General features: G+C 33.9%; 1 protein-coding gene, 1 non-coding gene and 1 pseudogene across 2 annotated transcripts in view; 2 read left to right on the top strand and 1 right to left on the bottom strand.

Moving 5' to 3' along the window:
- The window catches only part of EFCAB7 (EF-hand calcium binding domain 7), a 47,244-nt gene that overhangs the window by 6,687 nt on the left and 20,133 nt on the right, over window positions 1-20,424 (top strand). The window contains exons 4-8 of the mRNA XM_075999000.1: window positions 365-451; window positions 1,158-1,353; window positions 1,796-1,917; window positions 13,646-13,787; window positions 18,993-19,102. Coding sequence (XP_075855115.1) covers window positions 365-451; window positions 1,158-1,353; window positions 1,796-1,917; window positions 13,646-13,787; window positions 18,993-19,102 — 657 coding nt within the window. The remainder of the gene's footprint in view (window positions 1-364; window positions 452-1,157; window positions 1,354-1,795; window positions 1,918-13,645; window positions 13,788-18,992; window positions 19,103-20,424) is intronic.
- Window positions 4,845-4,906, bottom strand: LOC142869805 (U7 small nuclear RNA). The gene has a single exon (XR_012918360.1). It is a non-coding gene; the product is annotated as a U7 small nuclear RNA (small nuclear RNA).
- Window positions 14,159-18,980, top strand: LOC105872864 (heterogeneous nuclear ribonucleoprotein A1-like; annotated as a pseudogene).

A 20,424-nucleotide genomic window follows, 5' to 3' on the forward strand; every position in this document is an offset into this window, starting at 1 on the left:
TAGGTCCATATATGATAAGTAAAAGGAAAACAAAGTATAAATGGGATTAGGAATTTGTTCTGTTTCTTGGTACAATGTTAGAAAAATATCATTACTCTAAATTCAATAGTGGTTATTACTGACTCTCTGATCCAATTATGAGAATTCAGTAAACTGTAATTCAGCACACTTTCACGATATTTAATAAATCATGAAATTTTATTTTATATAACAGTCTCATTCTTGCTTGACATAATACTCATTATGATTTATAATGAATCTATATATTCAAACTTACTTGTAAAGAGATTAAAATGTATTTCTAATATTTCCATGAATAACAAAGTGGTAATCATATTGCTTTAAAATAAATCTTTTTTTTCAGAGAGGTGAGAAGATGACTCGAGAAGAAGTAAACGCCATAATAGATTTGGCTGATGTAAATGCTGATGGCAAATTTGACTACATCAAGGTACATAAGCTCACATTGATGTAAATTTGCATACTGTGTAGGAAAAGTATTTTTATGTCATTTTTTCCCCAGGTTTATTAAGCTAGAACTGACAAAATTGTATATATTTATGGTGTACATGTAATGTTTTGATATACATACACATTGTGAAGTGGTTAAATCAAGCTAATTAATGTCAGAAGAGTGTTTTTAAAGGGACATGTCTTTTTAATATTGGCAATGACATACTTACATACTCATTGAAATTTAATCTCTTCAGTCCCACAATTGTAATCTGATGACTATATTAAAAATAATATAACCAAGTTAAAATATGTGTGTACTCACATGCACAGACACATCCACAAATATAGAGACTTCCCTCAGAAATGTACCTTTTCTAGGATGGAAGCATCATAAAAATTATTTAGAACAAACGCAAGTCTACACATGTCTTGTAAAAAAATAATAATAAATCACCTTTCCTTGTGTAACATTTTATTTTCACTCAGAGTATGACCTCCTCATTGAATCATGGCTGCATTTTACTAGGTCACTTGAGGCTGGTCAATCTGATTCAAGAAAATAAAATGAGTAACCAAGTACAATAGGAAATATATTCTGTCTATCAGTCTATCCCTTGCCTACTAATGTACATTTGCCTTCACCTCCTTCCAAATGTATGATTGAGTGTTTTACCCACTGGACTACTTTTTATTTCCTGCAGTTTTGTAAATTATATATGACAACCAATGAGCAGTGTCTCAAGACTACACTAGAAAAACTAGAGGCTGACAGTAAACTGAGTCGTCATCAGTTTGGAAGCCACATCAAAGGGTCCCCTGAAAGGGACCCATCACCAGTACCAAAATCATCACCTAGAGTCATAAGAAAAACTGATCAGGAAACACTCTCAAGTAAAGGTATTTACTTTTAACACTAAGAATTTCTTGATCAGGAATGAAGGTTCATATTCAGATACTTTTTCCTTCTATCTCAGCTTATCATTGATAAAACAAATGAGAATTAACTTTTGTTAGCTACCATTTTTAGACTTTCTTAGCTGTAAAAATCTATTGAAGTAAAATTTTATTATGGAATTTGACTTGGCTACGCTCATTATATTTTATTAAAACGAAATTTTCAGACTGAAAGATTACATATTGAAATAAGAAATCTTATTAGTAGATCATAAATTAGGGACCATTAAAGTGTGATAAATATAAAACTTCTGACTTTATTTCAATAAGAAGAAGAAAGAGTCAAAGTAATACAATAGACCTTTTATATTGCATTGTGTTTAGAAGCAAACTCCTATTGACAACTTTTCATAATGTGAGACCAAATAACCATTACTTATTACAGGTGACATCAGGAGTTCTTTACTGTCAACAAACAGAAAGTTCAAAACATCTGTTTTCTTCACAATTACCATGGGTGCTAATAGTAACCGAAACTCAAAGTTAACTGAGCCAAACTTGATAAAGGTATAGTATTTTAAACTAATAGAAATTACTTTTTCTAAAAAAAAAAATTGACATTAAGTGTACTAACTATTCAGTGTCTACAGAGAACTAGTAAAGTTTGCGAAGAAATTCTTTTAAGTTTTTTTTTTTTAGTTTGAATGCTGTGGGATGCAGCATTTCTACCTGTAAGCCAGTGTAATACTTTTAAAGTATAAATGTTGAATAAGAATATTGTTATTATAAGGTCTTCAGTTTGAAACTGATGACTCTTAAATTTTTGAACTTGATGAGTAGATTATCTAATTATATACTTGTGTAAGCAAATTTTCTGTTTTCTTTAACAAATACTTTCCATATGTGTTTCTTATAAATAAATCATTCATTTGATATCAATTCCTATGAGAGAAAGACAACAAAGTCACTTTGCTAAGTCAATATTTGTAGAGTGTTAATATTGATCTTCTTTCTTTGTTTTCCCTTTCTAGACTCAACCTTTACTAGTTTTCTTTCAACAGAAAATAATAGCTACAGAAATATAAAACATTAACTGGAAACTGCTAGGATACATTAAAAATGTGTACCTAGAGACCTCTGTAAAAGGGGGAAAAATGGTTATGACCACATACTATAACTGCTGTTAGAATACTGAACTGATTGTTCTCAAGAGTCACATTTTTGTTTCAAATAACAACTCTGTATTTGTTATTGAACTCTGAAGTCCCTTATATCTTTAAATTGCTAGACAGTGACATTTGTTCTATATTAAAATTTTAAAACATTATCTCTAAGGAATTTTGTTCAGACTGTTTAGGAATCTGTACACCCTAAGCAATTTGGTGTGCATGTCCAACATGTTCACACGCAATATTTAGTGTTCTAACAATATTATTTTCCAACAATGGAAACTTTTTATATTTTGCAATTAAATTAATTGCTAATAAAATTAACTTAGTTAAATACTTACAGTTTTCCTGATTCAAAAGTGTAGATAAATATAATTTTAGCCAGTGTAAAGAGAGATATAAATAAATGTTAATATGGATTACATTAAGTTATAATAAGACTTTTTCTGTGCCATTAATTGGGCCAATATAATTTTTTAAGTTTAGTTCAATTCAACAAATATGTACTAAGCAGGCAATGTATGCCAGCTATTTTGCTTAATGTAAAATATGGGTCTTGAATTAAAAGTGGAAATTTTCATTTCATTATTAATGATATAACAAGGTAGTATAGCATAATGAATCATTTATTCAAAAAATATTTATTGAATGACTACTGCTCTGGGCCAAGTGGTGTTCTAGATATTGATCAAGAGCTTTGGATAGAGAGAGACTTGAGCATGGATCCTAGCTTTGTCACTTAATATCTGTGCAACTTTGAGTAAATTAGTTAGCACCCCTTCTGAGTCTCAGTTTTCTTATCTATAAATTGGGAATAATTATATTTAGTGTGTTTTTAGAGAGATTTAAATCATCTACTATAAGTAAAGCATTTAGCACAGTGCCAGGGACATAGTATTTACTTTAATAAATAATAGTGTTGTTAATATTATTACAGAATTAGGAAATGACTGTAGGTTTTCATATGGGAATAACATAATGAAAGTATAGTTTAAGAAAAGTTGTTCTACTACTGTATTATGTATGGGGACCTCAAATTGGAGAGACTAAGAGGCTGATAGAGTAATACAGATATAAAATGGTGATAGCTTGGCCTAGGGTAGTACCTGAATGTAGTAAGGAAGGACCAGGTATAATAGACCTGCCATCTCCAACTCCCAGGCTGCAGACTGGTACCATGGCCTGTTAAGAACTGAGCCCACAGCAGGAGGTGAGTGGAGGTGGCAGCAGCAAGTGAAGCTTCATCTGTATTTACAGCTGCTCCCCATCTCTGGCATTACTACCTGAGCTCTGTCTCCTGTCAGATCAGTCACTGTCTCTTATCACCCTCAGATGGGACAGTATAGTTGCAGGAAAACAAGCTCAGGGCTCCCACTGATTCTGTGTTATGGTGAATTGTATAATTATTTCATTATATATTACAATATAATAATAATAGAATAAAGTACACAATAAATGTAATGTGCTAAATCATCCCCAAACCATACCATGCTCCCCCACTCCCCCACTCCCTGGCTATGGAAAAATTGTCTTCCATGAAACCTGTCCCTGGTGCCAAAAAGGCTGGGGACCACTGAAATAGACAGTGTGAAAATTAGTCGGTAGGCTATAGTGATTGTCTAACAAGAAACTATTTTAAGTTTTGTATCCAAGAAGTTAAGAATAAGGAATGGTGTGGATGGATAATAATTGGGAATTAGGTAAAACAACCTAAGAGAATTTAATGATTAAAAGATGTCATACTGTCAAGTTTTTAATTCTGTGACTTTCATATAAAATTTAATGATTTGGGGAAATATTTGATAGCTCTGTTTTTTGCTTTTGTTCTTTTTTTTCTTATTTTGGAGACAGGGAGCGAGGCTGTAGTGCAGTATTGTGATCATAGCTTATTGCAGCCTAGAACTCCTAGGCTTAATCTATCCTTCTGCCTTAGTCTCTTGAGTAGCTAGGACCACAGGTACCTGCTATTATTCCCAGCTAATTTTTTTTTTTTTTTTTTTGGTAAAGACATGGTCTCAATATGTTGCCCAGGCTGGTCTCAAACTCCTGGCTTCAAGCTGTCCTTCTGCCTTGGCCTTCCAAAGTACTGAGATTACAGGCATGATACACTATGCCTGGCCTTATAGCTCTGTATTTTAATATCCTATTTCTGATCTTGATATTGCCTACTGTTGCTTACTATCTTGTTATTTCTTAAGTGAGCTGAAATGATTGTTTTAAAAAAGAATCTGTGACCCCTTTGTTATTCAGCAAGATTCAGTTCTTTGTTTGCATTTTACTTTAAAGTTTTGTTTTGGGGGGATTTTTTCGAGGGGAGAGAATTGAAAGGGATTTCTAATAAAAAACAGAAAACCTGGTAGACAAATACTAAAAGAGCTGTAACACTTGAAGTTTTTTTTAAAAAATGTTATAAATTTTATATATTTTTGAGGTTTCATAACCACTCTGAGAAGTCCTCAATTATTTAATATATAGAATGAATTACTAAAAGGATTGTTAAATTAATTTTCTTCAAATACTTTAAATCTATTTTAAACAAGTTTGGGTACCTCAATTTCATATAGAATAAAGAAGTATGGAATTGGGACAGAGCAGGAGAAATTAGAAATCAGAAATTAGAAAATTGTTGTAATGTGGTAGTGTAAGACAGCCTTTAAAGCATAAATCCACCCAATTGGTAAAGGATTAGAATTACAGGAGGAAATAAGATCTTTATAGGCACTATACATATATTACTTTCTATTGGCCATACTTAGGTACTATATTACTATTCTTTTTTTAATCTTCAATTGTATCCATTTGCTTAGGTTCTGTAATGTTTAAGGAATGTCAAGAATTTTCCTTTGAGAGAGGAATAGATTCAACTTCCTTGCTAAGGCTAGTCATGACTAGAATTAGAATAGGCCCCAGACCATCAGTTGTAAACTCCAGAGATATAATACTTCCTATATTCAGAATCCTAATTAGAATATGCCTACATATATGTTTTACACATACATGCTTTACAACATTTGCATACATATCATATATATCATACAATCTATATATTATAAATGTGTACAGCATCTGTTATTCTCCATATATGTTATATATATATCTATATATAGCAATACAAATATAAACATTTTGAACTCAAAATGGTTCATTGTCTGTTAATTTTTGTGAAAGCTCCAAATAATTTTTTATAATAGTTTCTCACATTTTTAAAATATCGATTAATTCAACCCATCAATTAGATGGCAGTCCAAATCAATTTTTCCTTTCATAAACCATCTACTTAACCTTTTATTTATAAGTATGTATAATTTATAATTCTTTAAAAACAAAAAATTTAATAACTGTCCATTTACATACTTAATACCAAAAGGAAATGACTTTCTAATAAGTATGTGATATAGGATATCTTTATAAAAAAACAACAGTGATGATGATGATAATGGTGATATAAGTTCCTCCTCTGAATAAATCTGTGGCTGTTCTATTGCTTAATCATTCTTCCTCACCTAAAATTTTAATAATGATACAGAATTTGTATGTCAAAACAAATCATGTTCATTCACTACAGTGTTCCAAGAAAAATGTTAACTATACAGATATATTTTTTGATAGCTAGAATTTTCTACTTTAATATTTATAATTTGTGTTTTTCATCATTTTCTTAAACATTATGAATGAAAATAAACAAAATTTGTATATGACAAATAAATGTAATAATGCATTTATATGAATTTACCTGAATTGGTTGAATATAGCACCACCTCATGCCCTGTGTGAGAATTACAAGCTATTTTATTTCTGCTTTATAGTCTCAAAAAATTACATTATGGAATTTCTTACTCTATCATTCTAAATTTTTTTCCAAACTCAACCTTCTTTCATTTTTCTCATAATATTCAAACTGTCAACTTAATCTATAATTCTTTCAAATTGATTTATTTGAATGAGTCAGCCAATTTGTCAGTACTTTTTTTCTTTTAATTCATAACATCTCAGTCTGGGTCCTACAGAAATAGCTTTGTATGATTGAAAGTCTATTTGTTTTAAAGGAAATTTTAGGTTGAATAAGCATTGTGTGTTTAATAACTCTGGCAGATCTTATGAAATCAGATACTTTCTTTTAAACAGTAGAGCTACAAATGCTAGTAATGTTATTTGGTAGTCAAAATCATCTGAGTATTACACTGATGTTTGGTTGATATAAATAATATGGTATTTATTGTACTTCTGTTTTATAATAGCTGTTATTCTACCATTTCATAGCTTTATTAATCCATTTATAGTATTGAAGTATGCAGTTTACCTGTCTTTCCAAAGAAAATTATACATTCTCTTCTACTGTAGTATTACTTTCTAGAATGGAAATTTAGGAAGGGTCTGCAATAAAAATGTTTAACTTGCTCCCAAGCTAAATTTTATAAAGCCATTTCCTGTTAGTCCATGGCACTGCCCCCAGAAGTACCATCAGCACATGGAAAAATTCCAAATTTAAGGAATTTTTCACAAATTATATTCACTACCAGTGTACCAGGCAAAATATATTATTTTTTGTGGTTTCATTTAAACGGGGGGGACTGCTACACCTATGATTACAATACAAATTTAAGAAATTTGTAGCTATTAAAAATCTATATTAAGTAAGAAAATCAAATGATTAAGTTTAACACTTAAATACATGGATAATTCAGAATGATAATGCTTTATCATACTTTATTATGATAATATCATAAACATAGTTTCTTTTAAAAATTGGCTTTAAGAAATCATGGCAGATATTTAAATGTGAACTGGAACAGAACTCAGAATATAGCTGGTACACTGCAGAGAAAAGGAGACGTAGGTCCCAGCTCTGGTTCTGTAATCAGTAAGAACTGTGATATTACATATATTGCTTTATTTTTCAGACTTTTCTCATCAATCGAAAGATAAGTCTGGATTAGATTGCTTTGTATTTATTTATTTATGAGGCAGAGTCTCACTCTGTTGCCTGGGCTAGAGTACCATGGGGTCAGCCTAGCTCACAGCAACCTCCAACTCCTGGGCTCAAGCGATCCTCCTGCCTCAGCCTCCCGAGTAGCTGGGACTACAGGCATGTGCCACCATGCCCGGCTAATTTTTTCTATATATATTAGTATATTATATATATATATGTTAGTATATATTTCTATATATATTAGTCTTTCTATTTATAGTAGAGACGGGGTCTCACTCTTGCTCAGGCTGGTTTCGAACTCCTGACTTCGAGCAATCCACCCACCTCGTCCTCCCAGAGTGCTAGGATTACAGGCGTGAGCCACTGCACCCAGCCTAGATTGCTTTTTAGATTTCTTCTACCTTTAATATTCTAAACTAGTATCCCATACCATTCCAGATAGGTAAATATAAAACATATATTTATAAAATATATTAGAAGAAATTCCATCTGATGCTATAATCAAAACTAATTGAAAGGAAAACATTTAAAATATAGCTATTAATTATCAGAATCATAGTTCAAATGATCTCAAAGGGTAACTTGCCTAAAGACTGTATGAGTATTTTTTTCCTTTCTTGTCATCATTGTCCAAGGTCATGTTGATTATACTAAGAGGATTTGGCTCTCAGGTAATACCATCAACTGTTTTTAGTCCATATATATTCCCATCTAAGAGATTTTCAGGGAAGCTAAATGGAAATTTGTACACACTCTTACTCATCATTAATACTTGAACTTTTGGCTAAAGCCCAAGTTTGAACCTTATTGTGTCAGAGATAATAAAAAGTTTGAATTTGGTACCCTGAATATACTTGCTTTTGGAGACATGATCTAATGGTAAAAGCATTGATTCAAAAGTCTTGATCTCTTAGACCTAATATTTCTACAAACTCCTTATAAAACTCTGAACTTCTGAGGACCTCAATTTCTCCTTTTATTAAAATGACTAATTTGTATCAGCCATATTGCCTCATAGCAATGTTGTTGAAATATCATATATAATGACTTGTTTCTGTTATGGGCAATATGATTAAGAAGATGAATTCTAATAATTTAAGGTCACATCTTAACTTCTCAGAATTAAAAATAAACATCTTTTATACCCCCAAAGCTGTGACAGTGTGTGTGATTAATGAATGAAAGCTTGAGTAATATTTCAGCAGTTACGATAAAATTTTAAAATCTTAAAATTCAGTTTAAGAAGAAAAATCCAAAGAAAATATAAAAATAAAAATAGAAAACTTGCATAAGTTGAGAAATAACAAAAACTAAAAGAAGAGGAAATAGAGAAAATACAGACATCAAAACTTACAAAAGGTAGTTAATATCTAAAGAGTCAAAAGAATTGATTAAAATATGTAAGAAAAATGCCAAGGCTACAATATGAGAATAGGAGATGAATAGGTAGTTCACACAAAAGGAAACAAAAATGAACACATGGAGAAATGTTCCACCTTACTATTAGTAATCAGGGAAATTCAAATTAGTGTAAAAGTTATTACAATACCATTTTTTAACTATTAAATACTTTAGGCATATAAGAAACATATGGAATAATATAATGAATATCTTATGTACCCACACCTTGCTTAAGAAATCATCTTACATATGCTTGAGCCCAGGAGTTTGAGGTTGCAGTGAGCTATGATGATACTCCACTCTAGCCCAGGCAACAGCAAGACTCAGTCTCAAAAAAAAAAAGAAATTCCAAACAAGGTCACATTGAAAAAAAAAGGAAAGAAAAAAATAATAACAAAATTAAAAAAAAAACACAAAGAAATCATCCCATACTACCACCCAATTTTTTTCATGGTAACACAATACTGACAAGTATGGTAATATTATTACATTATATACCAATGGTGGTATTGTAAAATTAGCATCACTGTTTTATAAAGCAAGGTGAAAACACATGTCATAGCCTTAAAATATATATATATTTTTTTGGCCTAGTTCCTCAAGGAAATCATTCATCAGAAGAAAACCATTTAGACAAAATAGTATTCCTTTTGGCATTATCTATAATGATGAGAATATCCAAGATTTTAGAAATAGTTAACTAAGTGATGGATACCAGTTCAATTTTAATCATAAAACCAGTTAAATTGAAATTTTGAACGTTACATAGCAAAATGTTTTTTCTGTGGTAACATATACACTATGTAAAGTTTACCATTTTATTCATTTTTTAAGTGTACAGTTAAAAAATGTACTCATTTTTCAAGTGTACTGTGGCATTAAGAACATTCACATTGTTGTGCAACCTTCACCACCTGCCATCTCCAGAACTTTTTCATCTGAAACTCTGCCCATGAAACTAACAATAGTTCCCCATTTCCCTTTCCCCACAGCCCCTGTCAACTAACCACCTTTAGTTACTTTCTACTTTCTGTCTCTCTGAATATGACCTCTCTAGGTACCTCATATAAATAGAATCAAGAAATAGTTATTCTTGGCTTATTTCACTTAGCATAATGTCTTCAAGGTTCATCCATGAACCTTATAGCATATGTCAGAATTTTATTTCTTTTTAAGACTGAATAATATTCCATTGCATGTATATACTATATTTTGTTTATTTTTCTATCAATGGACATTTGGATTGTTTTCACTTTTTGGATATTATGAGCAGTGATGCTATAAACACTGGTATACAAATATCTGAGTCTCTGTTTTCCATTTTTGGGGGTATATACCCAGAAGTAGAATTGCTATATCATATGGAATTCTAGGTTTTTTTTTTTTTGAGGAATTGCCATACTGTTTTTCACAGTGACTTCATCATTTTATATTTCAATGAGCAATGCACAAGAGTTTAAATTTCTCAACATACTCACCAACCCATTTATTTACTGTTTTTTTTTTTTTTTTATAATAGCTATCTTAATGGGTGTGAAGTGGTATCTCATTGTGGTTCTGATTTGCCTTTCCTTAATGATTAGTGATGTTGAGCATCTTTTCATGTGCTTATTGGCTTTCTGTACATCTTTGGAGAATTGATCAGTCCATTCCTGTGCTTATTTTTTTTTTTTTTTGAGACAGAGTCTCACTTTGTTGCCTAGGCTAGAGTGAGTGCCGTGGCGTCAGCCTAGCTCACAGCAACCTCAGACTCCTGGGCTCAAGCGATCCTTCTGTCTCAGCCTCCCAAGTAGCTGGGACTACAGGCATGCGCCACCATGCCCGGCTAATTTTTTCTATATATATTAGTTGGCCAATTAGTTTCTTTCTATTTATAGTAGAGACGGGGTCTCGCTCTTGCTCAGGCTGGTTTTGAACTCCCGACCTCGAGCAATCCGCCCGCCTCGGCCTCCCAGAGAGCTAGGATTACAGGCGTGAGCCACCGCGCCCGGCCTCTGTGCTTATTTTTAATCTAGTTGTTTGGTTTTTTGTTGTTGTTTTGTAGGGATTCTTTATATATTCTAGATATTAATCTTTTTTTAGATATATGATTTGCAAACAATTTCTCTCATTCCATGGATTTTCTTTTCACTGTTAGTCGTGTCCTTTGATGCACAAAAGTTTTTAATTTTGATGAAGTCCAGGTTGTCTAGTTTTTCTTTTGCTGCCTGTGATTTGGTATCATATCGAATAAATCATTGCCAAATCCAATATTAGCTTTCCCCCTCTGTTTTTTTCCTAAGGATTTACAGTTTTAGCACATTTGGGTCTTCAATTTATTTTTAGTTAATTTTCATATATAGCATAAGGTAAGGGTCCAAATGCATTCTTTTGCATGGGGATATCTAGTTTTCCTAGCAACATATGTTGAAAAGACTGTCTTTTCCCTTATTAATTGGTCTTGGTACCCTTGTTGAAAATCATTTGACTATATATGGAAGAATTATTTCTAGGCTGTCCAACTCTTTCTATTGATCTATACATCTATACCAGTACCACACTATTTTGATTATTATAGCTTTGTACTAAGTTTTGAAATCAGAAAGTATAGGTCCTCCAGCCTTATTCTTTTTCAACAGCAAAATATTTTGGATATAAGATTAAATATAAAAAGCATAACATAAAATGGTGTTTAAGGGCCGGGCGCAGTGGCTCACGCCTGTAATCCTAGCACTCTGGGAGGCCAAGGCGGGCAGATTGCTCAGGTCAGGAGTTCGAAACCAGCCTGAGCAAGAGCGAGACCCCGTCTCTACTATAAAAATAGAAATAAATTAATTGGCCAACTAATATATATAGAAAAAATTAGCCGGGCATGGTGGCGCATGCCTGTAGTCCCAGCTACTTGGGAGGCTGAGGCAGCAGGATTGCTCCAGCCCAGGAGATTGAGGTTGCTGTGAGCTAGGCTGATGCCACGGCACTCACTCTAGCCTGGGCAACAAAGCGAGACTCTGTCTCAAAAAAAAAAAAATTGGCGTTTATTAGAAGGTAAAAAATAAGTTTCTATATAAGGTAATTATTAGAAAGGATTACATAAAAATCAAAGTAGGAAGGTAGAATCATAGGGATTTTTTTTCTTGTTTTTAAATTTCTTATTTTAAATATATTAAAATAATATAAAATATGAAAATAATTTTGACATAAAATAGAAAAATGAGATATAAGTGTATGTTAGGATAATTTAGTCTTTAAAAAAAGTAAGCAAAAAATAAATCTCAATGTAAATTATTTTTGGTCTTGTCTTTTCAGTGCCATGGGAAATCTTTTTCTATAATGGATTAAAAAGACATTTGTGATGTTATTGTTAGAGAGCTAATGTATACCTTTTCAGTAGTTATCAATATTACTAAAGCCTTGAACTTATTATCAAAATATCCTTACAGATAATTTTCCAACATCTTCCTTTATCAAGTTACTTTAAAGTCTCATTAGTACTCTATTTTTGGAAGTGATTAGGAGTAGAACAGAAATATGTCTTACATTGTAGGTAGGCAAGCCTATTGATGATAAAGTGCAAAGCATTTTTACACACATCTGAAGTAATGGCACAATTTCCTGTAACTTCAATACCGAATCCTTTACTTCCTGCCCAAGGTGCCATTTTCAAGTTGTACTTAATTCTATAATAGTTATGAGATCCCACATAGACATATTAATTCAGACTAAAAGCGATTTGGCTAGACCCAAAGATGGTAGAGCCAATACAGAAAGGTCTTTCTCAAAACTGATATTTATATTTATCAACATTTTTCTGTATCTGTGAAACTTTTATTCAAAAGTTATCTTCAAGTTCTAGTTACCTAGACTTGAAACAGTTATTTTTGGTTGCCATATACTTGAACTAGAGTTGTGTCTTTTTTTTCTTTCAAAATATTTGTTCTAGCTGTCCTTAATTCTTCATTTTTATTATGCTCCTAGCACTAATCTGACCTGGATTATTACAGCAGTATATTTATTTATTATTTTGCATCAATACTTTTCCCACTCTCGTGAACTTATCTTTCTTATTTCTTCTCTCCATTCTTCTCTTCTTTCCTTACTTTTCATTATGTACATGCTGTCAATTCTTTTTTGTTTGTTTTTTTTGGTTTTTTTGAGACAGAGTCTCGCTTTGTTGCCCAGGCTAGAGTGAGTGCTGTGGCGTCAGCCTAGCTCACAGCAACCTCAATCTCCTGGGCTCAAGCAATCCTGCTGCCTCAGCCTCCCAAGTAGCTGGGACTACAGGCATGCGCCACCATGCCTAGCTAATTTTTTCTATATATATTAGTTGGCCAATTAATTTCTTTCTATTTATAGTAGAGATGGGGTCTCGCTCTTGCTCAGGCTGGTTTTGAACTCCTGACCTGGAGCAATCCGCCCACCTCAGCCTCCCAGAGTGCTAGGATTACAGGCGTGAGCCACCGCGCCCGGCTATGCTGTCAATTCTTCATGGTATAGTTCATTAGTTGCCCACTCAATTTATATCAATATCCCCCAGTCAGTCAGACAATAAATATTTGTTGAACACCCTCAATATTTTAGGAACTTGGATTATAATATTTTTTGCGTGTATAATTCTTTTTTTGTCCTAACTGTATATTACCACCAATTATAATTGAATTGTGTTATGCCTATTTTTTTGCCTCCTATTTGCACATTCCTGAAGCACAATGACTACATTTGACATTTCTTTTATATCCTCCTCAAATTTCTCCTTGTTCCTATGCATGCTGGAAACATTTAATATATATTGGTGAAAAAAGTTTTTCCTTCATTTCAGGACTGGCAATGTATACAATCGAAAGGTTGCTTCTTCTTAGAAGAAGATGGTGAAATCATTAGTCATCAATACAGGATGCAAATAGCTCAGAGGTCCATGGTTTATCTTACAATTAAGCCATTACACCTGAGTCAAGTTGAAGGTAAGTTTAAATTTTCTATATATTTTTAAAATATCAATTTGTACCCTCTTTGAAAATACTTACGTAAGTATTCCATAGTCCTGGTTAGTAACAAAAATAATCTGCCTAAGTAAGAAACATATGGTTACATTTCAAGAAAGAGTTAGTTTATATATGGACTGTGTTATCATATTATGCAAAGCAAGTAAATTGCTTTGTGGATATGTTTAAAGCATGTTTTATTAAAAAACAAGAACAAACTATTACTTGGTTTTTTATTATGTAGAATTAACTTTTTATTTGCTAATTAATCTTAGCTTATCAATTAATTACTCAATTTTTAAAATTAATATGTCTAAGAGAAGTTCTGTAGGGGCATAATTTGGGACAGTATGAACCTGTAAGTATTTTTAAATATATCTTCAAAGTCCTATGTCAATGACTTAGACCATCTGAATAATCTTTGTATTCATGGTAATATTCTTTTCTAGATAAAAAGCAATAATTTTCTAGTATCTAAAATGGTTATTATATAATTTTTAATCAGTGAAAGATGTCTATAAGGGGTGATTCCCTAGATATCCTTTTAATGTTGATCTAAATCAATCTTTATTTTTCTTTTATAAGGTTTACATATAAACATTTTCTGACTAGAGAATTCTCCCCCACCCCCATTTTTTCCCTCCTAAAGTAGAGATTTGGAAAGTCTTCACTGCATATCTTGTAGGATACTTACAATATTTGGTAGGTGATACTTATAAATGATAATTATAATGATAACTTTTCAGAGAAGAAAATCAAGATAGCCCTGCAAATTTAGTGGATTTGTTAATTCTCTGTATTCTCATGAATAAGATTTCTTTATTCAAAGGTATATTGAGGGCCTTATATGTTAAGCATCAATTTAGGTGTTTAGGGTATATCAGAAATCAAAAAAGACAAAAATCTCTGTCCTCATAAACTGATGTTTTAGTAGAGGAAACAATAAATAATAAACATAGTAATAAGTGACATGGTATGTTAGAGAATAAGTGCTATGGGAAAAACATGGAGGGAAAAAGGGATTGTTAATGCTGAGGGAATGTTGGGTTGCCATTAAAATGGAGTGATCAGTATATGCTTCATTAAGAAGGTGCCAAATGAACAAAGAATTTGAAAGAGGTGTACAATTATTAACTGCTGCATTAAAAATTACCCCCAAATTCCATCATTTAAGACAAACATTTGTTTGCTCATGAGTTGGTAGGTCAATTATATAGTTCTCTTAGTCTGAGCTAGGCTTGGCTTTTCCCTACAGGGTTTACTTGCACAGTTGTGTTCAGCTACAGGTAAGCTGGTGGCTGACTTTGCTAATCTTGGCTGTGTTCTTTCCTATGTTTTGGGTCTTGGCTGGGATCACTTGACTCTGCTTCATGATTTATCATCCTCCAGTTAGCTAGCCTAGACTTGTTTTCATGGTGTAACATGGCTCTGAGAAGAAAAAGCAGAAGCACGAGAGGACCTTCTGGTCTGGGCTCAGAACTGGCATCATGTTACTTCTGTTACATTCTGTTGCTCACAGCAAGTCACAAGGCAAGAGTCACAGAGTGAGGAGATAGACTTGATTTCTTGATGGAGGAGCTGCAAAGTCACATTGCAAAGGGCTGGGAATGTAGAGAGGGGAAGCCATTTTTGTTGTCTCCCACAGAGACAAGGGAATAAGCTTTGTGGGCGGAAGGGTGGTGGAAGCGCTGGGTGAAGAGTGGAGGAGGTGGCAGAGCATTCCAGGTAGAGAGCGTACTTTGTGCAGAGGCTCCTAGTTGAGAGTATGCTGGTGTTAGAAGAACAGTGGCTAGAGTGTCTACAATGGAATAAGTCAGGAGGGAGGTGGGGAACAAAGAGAAAATCAGATAGAGGGTTGGGTTTTTTCCCCCATATTTAGGACTTAGGCTTTTAATCAGAGAAATAAGGATTTTCCTCTCATTCTTTACAAGGTTTTTCACCATGGATATGGCCAAGATTTCTCTCTTTATCTTTGATTTTCCTCAGTTTGAATGTGTGTCTAGGTAGTTTTTGCTTTTGTTGTTGATGCTGTTGTATGGGGATTTTTTGGATTTTTGTTTTTTGAGTTTTTTTGTATTTTTATCCTGCTTGGGATTCTCTGAGCTTCTTGGATTTGTGGCTTGTTGTCTTTTTTTTTTTTTTTTTTTTTTTTTTTTTTGAGACAGAGTCTCACTTTGTTGCCCAGGCTAGAGTGAGTGCCGTGGCGTCAGCCTAGCTCACAGCAACCTCAAACTCCTGGGCTCGAGTGATCCTTCTGCCTCAGCCTCCCGGGTAGCTGGGACTACAGGCATGCGCCACCATGCCCGGCTAATTTTTTATATATATATCAGTTGGCCAATTAATTTCTTTGTATTTATAGTAGAGACGGGGTCTCACTCTTGCTCAGGCTGGTTTTGAACTCCTGACCTTGAGCAATCCGCCCGCCTCGGCCTCCCAAGTGCTAGGATTACAGGCGTGAGCCACAGCGCCCGGCCGCTTGTTGTCTTTAATCATTTTTAGAAAATTCTCTGTCTTTATTTCTTCAAATATTTCTTCTGCCCTCTTTCTTCTTCTCCCATTTGTATGGTACCTGATATCTCTTTCTCCTCTGATCTACCACAGGTAAGCCAGTGTTTACATCACATCTCTCCTTGGATTTTAGGCTACATAATTGTCCTGTGACTTTAGCTCTGATAGGTTCAAGAAAAGTTATGATTTTGTAGTTCATTCTCTTTTTCTTCCTGTTAGGGAAGAAGCAACGCTCTCCTAACTCTATTCCATTAGAGGATGTTGAGTAGAAGGCAGGACATAATCTGACTTATATTTTAACAAAAGCAGTCAGGTTGCTATACTGAAAATAGGCTGAAGGATACTCAGAAGAAAACCAGGAGTCCAGCAGAATTCTAAGAGAGAACTAATAATGCTTTGAACTAGAACATAGGTAGGAAAGGGAATAGTAGAGATTCTGGATGTATTTGGAAGGTAGAACCATAGAATTTCCTGAGGATTCATTTTGATATGTGAGATAGGGAAAGAGTTAAAGATGATTCCAAGATTTTTGACCTGAGCAACTGGAAGGAATGAATTGCCATTAACTGAGATAAAGAGGAGTATAGATGTACAGTATTTTTTTAAAAAGAAATTGGGGGAGTCCAGTTTTGGTAATAGAAATCCAAGTAGAAATGTTAAATATGTAGTTGATTATATGAGTCTAACATTCAGAGGAAAAATCCTAACTGGAGATGTAAATTTTGGGGGTATCAGCATATAGATAGTATCTGACATCTCTTCCTCCTGTGCTCTACCACAGGTAAGCCAGTGCTTACATCCCATCTTTCCCTGAAAAGATCTGTTTTTCCCTGAATTTCAGGCTACTGAGTTGTCTTGCAACCTCAGCTCTTGATGAGTTCAAGAAAAATTATGGGTTTTAGAAAGTGAATATGTAGCCTTTCTGTCCGTGGACGCTGCCGAGGAAGTATCGTTGAAGTCTCTCTTCCCACTGCCGTCACGTCTAAGTCAGAGTCTCCTAAACAACCCAAACAGCTGCGGAAGCTATTCATCAGAGGGTTGAGCTTTGAAACAACCGATGAGAGTCTGAGGAGCCATTTTGAGCTATGGGGAACGCTCATGGACTGTGTGGTAATGAGAGATCCAGACACCAAGCGCTCCAGGGGCTTTGGGTTTGTCACATACGCCACTTTAGAGGAGGTGGATGCAGCAATGAATGCACGGCCACACAAGGTGGAACCAAAGAGAGCTGTCTCCAGAGAAGATTCTCAAAGACCAGGTGCCCACTTAACTGTGAAAAAAAATCTCTGTTGGTGGCATTAAAGAAGACACTGAAGAACATCACCTAAGAGACTATTTTGAACAGTATGGAAAAATTGAAGTGATTGAAATCATGACTGACAGAGGCAGTGGCAAGAAGAGGGGCTTTGCTTTTGTAACCTTTGATGACCATGATTCTATGGATAAGACTGCCATTCAGAAATACCATGCTGTGAATGGCCACAACTGTGAAGTAAAGAAAGCCCTGTCAAAGCAAGAGATGGCTAGTGCTTCATCCAGCCAAAGAGGTCGAAGTGGTTCCGGAAACTTTGGTGGTGGTCGTGGAGGTAGTTTTAGTGGGAATGACAACTTTGGCCATGGAGGAAACTTCAGTGGTCGAGGTGGCTTTGGTGGCAGCCATGGTAGTGGTGGATATGATGGCAGTGGGGATGGGTACAATGGATTTGGTAATGATGGAAGCAGTTTTGGAGGTGGTGGAAGCTACAATGATTTTGGCAATTACAACAATCAGTCTTCAAATTTTGGACCCATTAAGGGAGGAAACTTTGGAGGCAGAAGCTCTGGCCTCTATGGTGGTGGAGGCCAATACTTTGCCAAACCACGAAACCAAGGTGGCTATGGTGATTCAGTAGCAGCAATAGCTATGGCAGTGACAGAAGGTTTTACTTATTCCCGGGAAACAAAGCTTAGCAGGAGAGGAGAGCCAGAGAAGTGACAGGGAAGCTACAGGTTACAACAGATTTGTGAACTCAGCCAAGCACAGTGGTGGCAGGGCCTAGCTGCTGCAAAGAAGACATGTTTTAGACAATACTCATGTGTATGGGCAAAAAACTGGAGGACTGTATTTGTATAACAGGTTATTTTAGTTTCTGTTCTGTGGAAAGTGTAAAGCATTCCAACAAAGGGTTTTAATGTAGATTTTTTTTTTTTGTACCCATGCTGTTGATTGCTAGATGTAATAGTCTGATCATGACACTGAATAAATGTGTCTTTTGTTTTTTTAAATGTGCTGTGTAAAATTAGTCTACTCTGAAGCCATTTTGGTAAACTTCCCCAAAAGTGTGAAGATAGAATTCCTTTAGGGTGATGCCAGGTTCTATTTGAAATTCATTTACAACCTGCTTAGGTGGAGGAGCCATTGTCTTCAGAAACCTTGGTGTAGTTGAACTGATGGTTACTGTAGTGACCTGAAGTTCACCATTAAAAGGGGTAATGCAAGGAAAAATCATGGAATTATTGGTTATAAAGATAATTGTTGGCATATCCTATGCAATATATCTTAAATCGAATAATGGTACCAGATAAAAATTATAGATGGGAATGAAGCTTGTGTATCAACCATTATCATGTATAATCAATAAATGATTTAAATAGTGATTGCTTATTTTAAGGTGTTTGGGGTTTTTTTGTTTATAGGAAAGCCATCCCCTTGGTTATCAGTTGATACTGCCTTGTATATTCTTAAGGAAAATGAGAATCAAGCAAATCTACAACTCATGTGTTTTACTGAACTACAAAATAGAGAGGTATACATATTTATTTTCTAATATTTAATTTAAAAATATAGTATGAACTCAAGGTTGGGGAAAATAATAGTTTTTCTATATTTATTTTATTTTTTAAGGTTTTATGTTCCTTGTAAACAGTACTTAAACACTATAGATATTATATGTTTTATTAATTGTAAAGAACTTTTTCTTATTTCCTGAGATTTGTTAAGAATTGAGGATAGGAGCCCAAAAATGGTTGCGCATCCCTAAAGTCCCAGCTACTTGGGAAGCTGATGCAGGAGGATTGTTTCAGCCCAGGAGTTCCAGGCTGTAATATGATTGTGCTTGTGAATAGCCACTGCACTCCATCCAGCCTGGGCAACGTGGTGAGACCTTGTCTCTAAAAAAAGGAAGAAAAAATTGAGCATTGACTGGCAGTCTTAGATCTTGTCTTTATAACTTATAGGTTGTATGACATTATGTTTTACTTTCCTTTTCTCTAAATGCTCTGATGCCTTATATATGAACTTTTTTTTGATATACTCAATAAAAAAGATTGGTGCCAGCAGATTTTTTTTCCCCTAAATACAAGCAATTCAAAACTTTGGAAAAGTTGCTCTAGCTGTGTATCTTACTTATATTACTACTGCAAAACAGAAAAACTTAAAGATTGCTATCCTCAGGCTTGACTTATTATAGGGTTCAAAAATAGATTGATATGAAGAAATGCTTTTAAATGTTTTTATATGTTGCCCATGGGTTGTTCTGATCTTTTCTAATTATATATTTACTCACAGGCCAAATGTGTGAGGCAGATACATAAATGTGGCTATTTATTTTATGAGGACTACAAAATACATCTGCTGCACAACAACAGAAATAATACTATTCAAGGGCTTACTGTAATATCATATTTAATCTTTATATAGGCCCAATGACAGACAAACATTTCCCTGATGGAATGTTATATAAAAGTCTTTATTGTAGGCTTCCTAACAGACAAGAATAGTTATAGTTGAGAAACAAAATTGGCAGAAGTTAATGTTTTGACTAAACTCTTCTTCAGAACTGACTACAAAGTTAAGTTTAGGATAAAACATTATCTAAAACAATAGCTTTTTCCATTTTGTTTTGGGTAAAATTGCTTTCTTATGAGATAGCATGTATAAAAAAGTACATAGCAAGGCTGTAATAAAGTTTGAATGAGTTTCTATTTACCTCTTTTCTATACAGGCTTCTGTTTTGTTAATCTGTAATATATGATATTTACAAATGATTTTTTATTTGTATTTTTAGTTTCATAATTATTTTCTTTAAGAAGAGTTTTTGTGCCCATGAAAAACTTTCCATTTGCCATC

Source organism: Microcebus murinus, chromosome 2 (assembly GCF_040939455.1).
Source record: "Microcebus murinus isolate Inina chromosome 2, M.murinus_Inina_mat1.0, whole genome shotgun sequence".
NCBI classification, from domain to species: Eukaryota; Metazoa; Chordata; class Mammalia; order Primates; family Cheirogaleidae; genus Microcebus; species Microcebus murinus.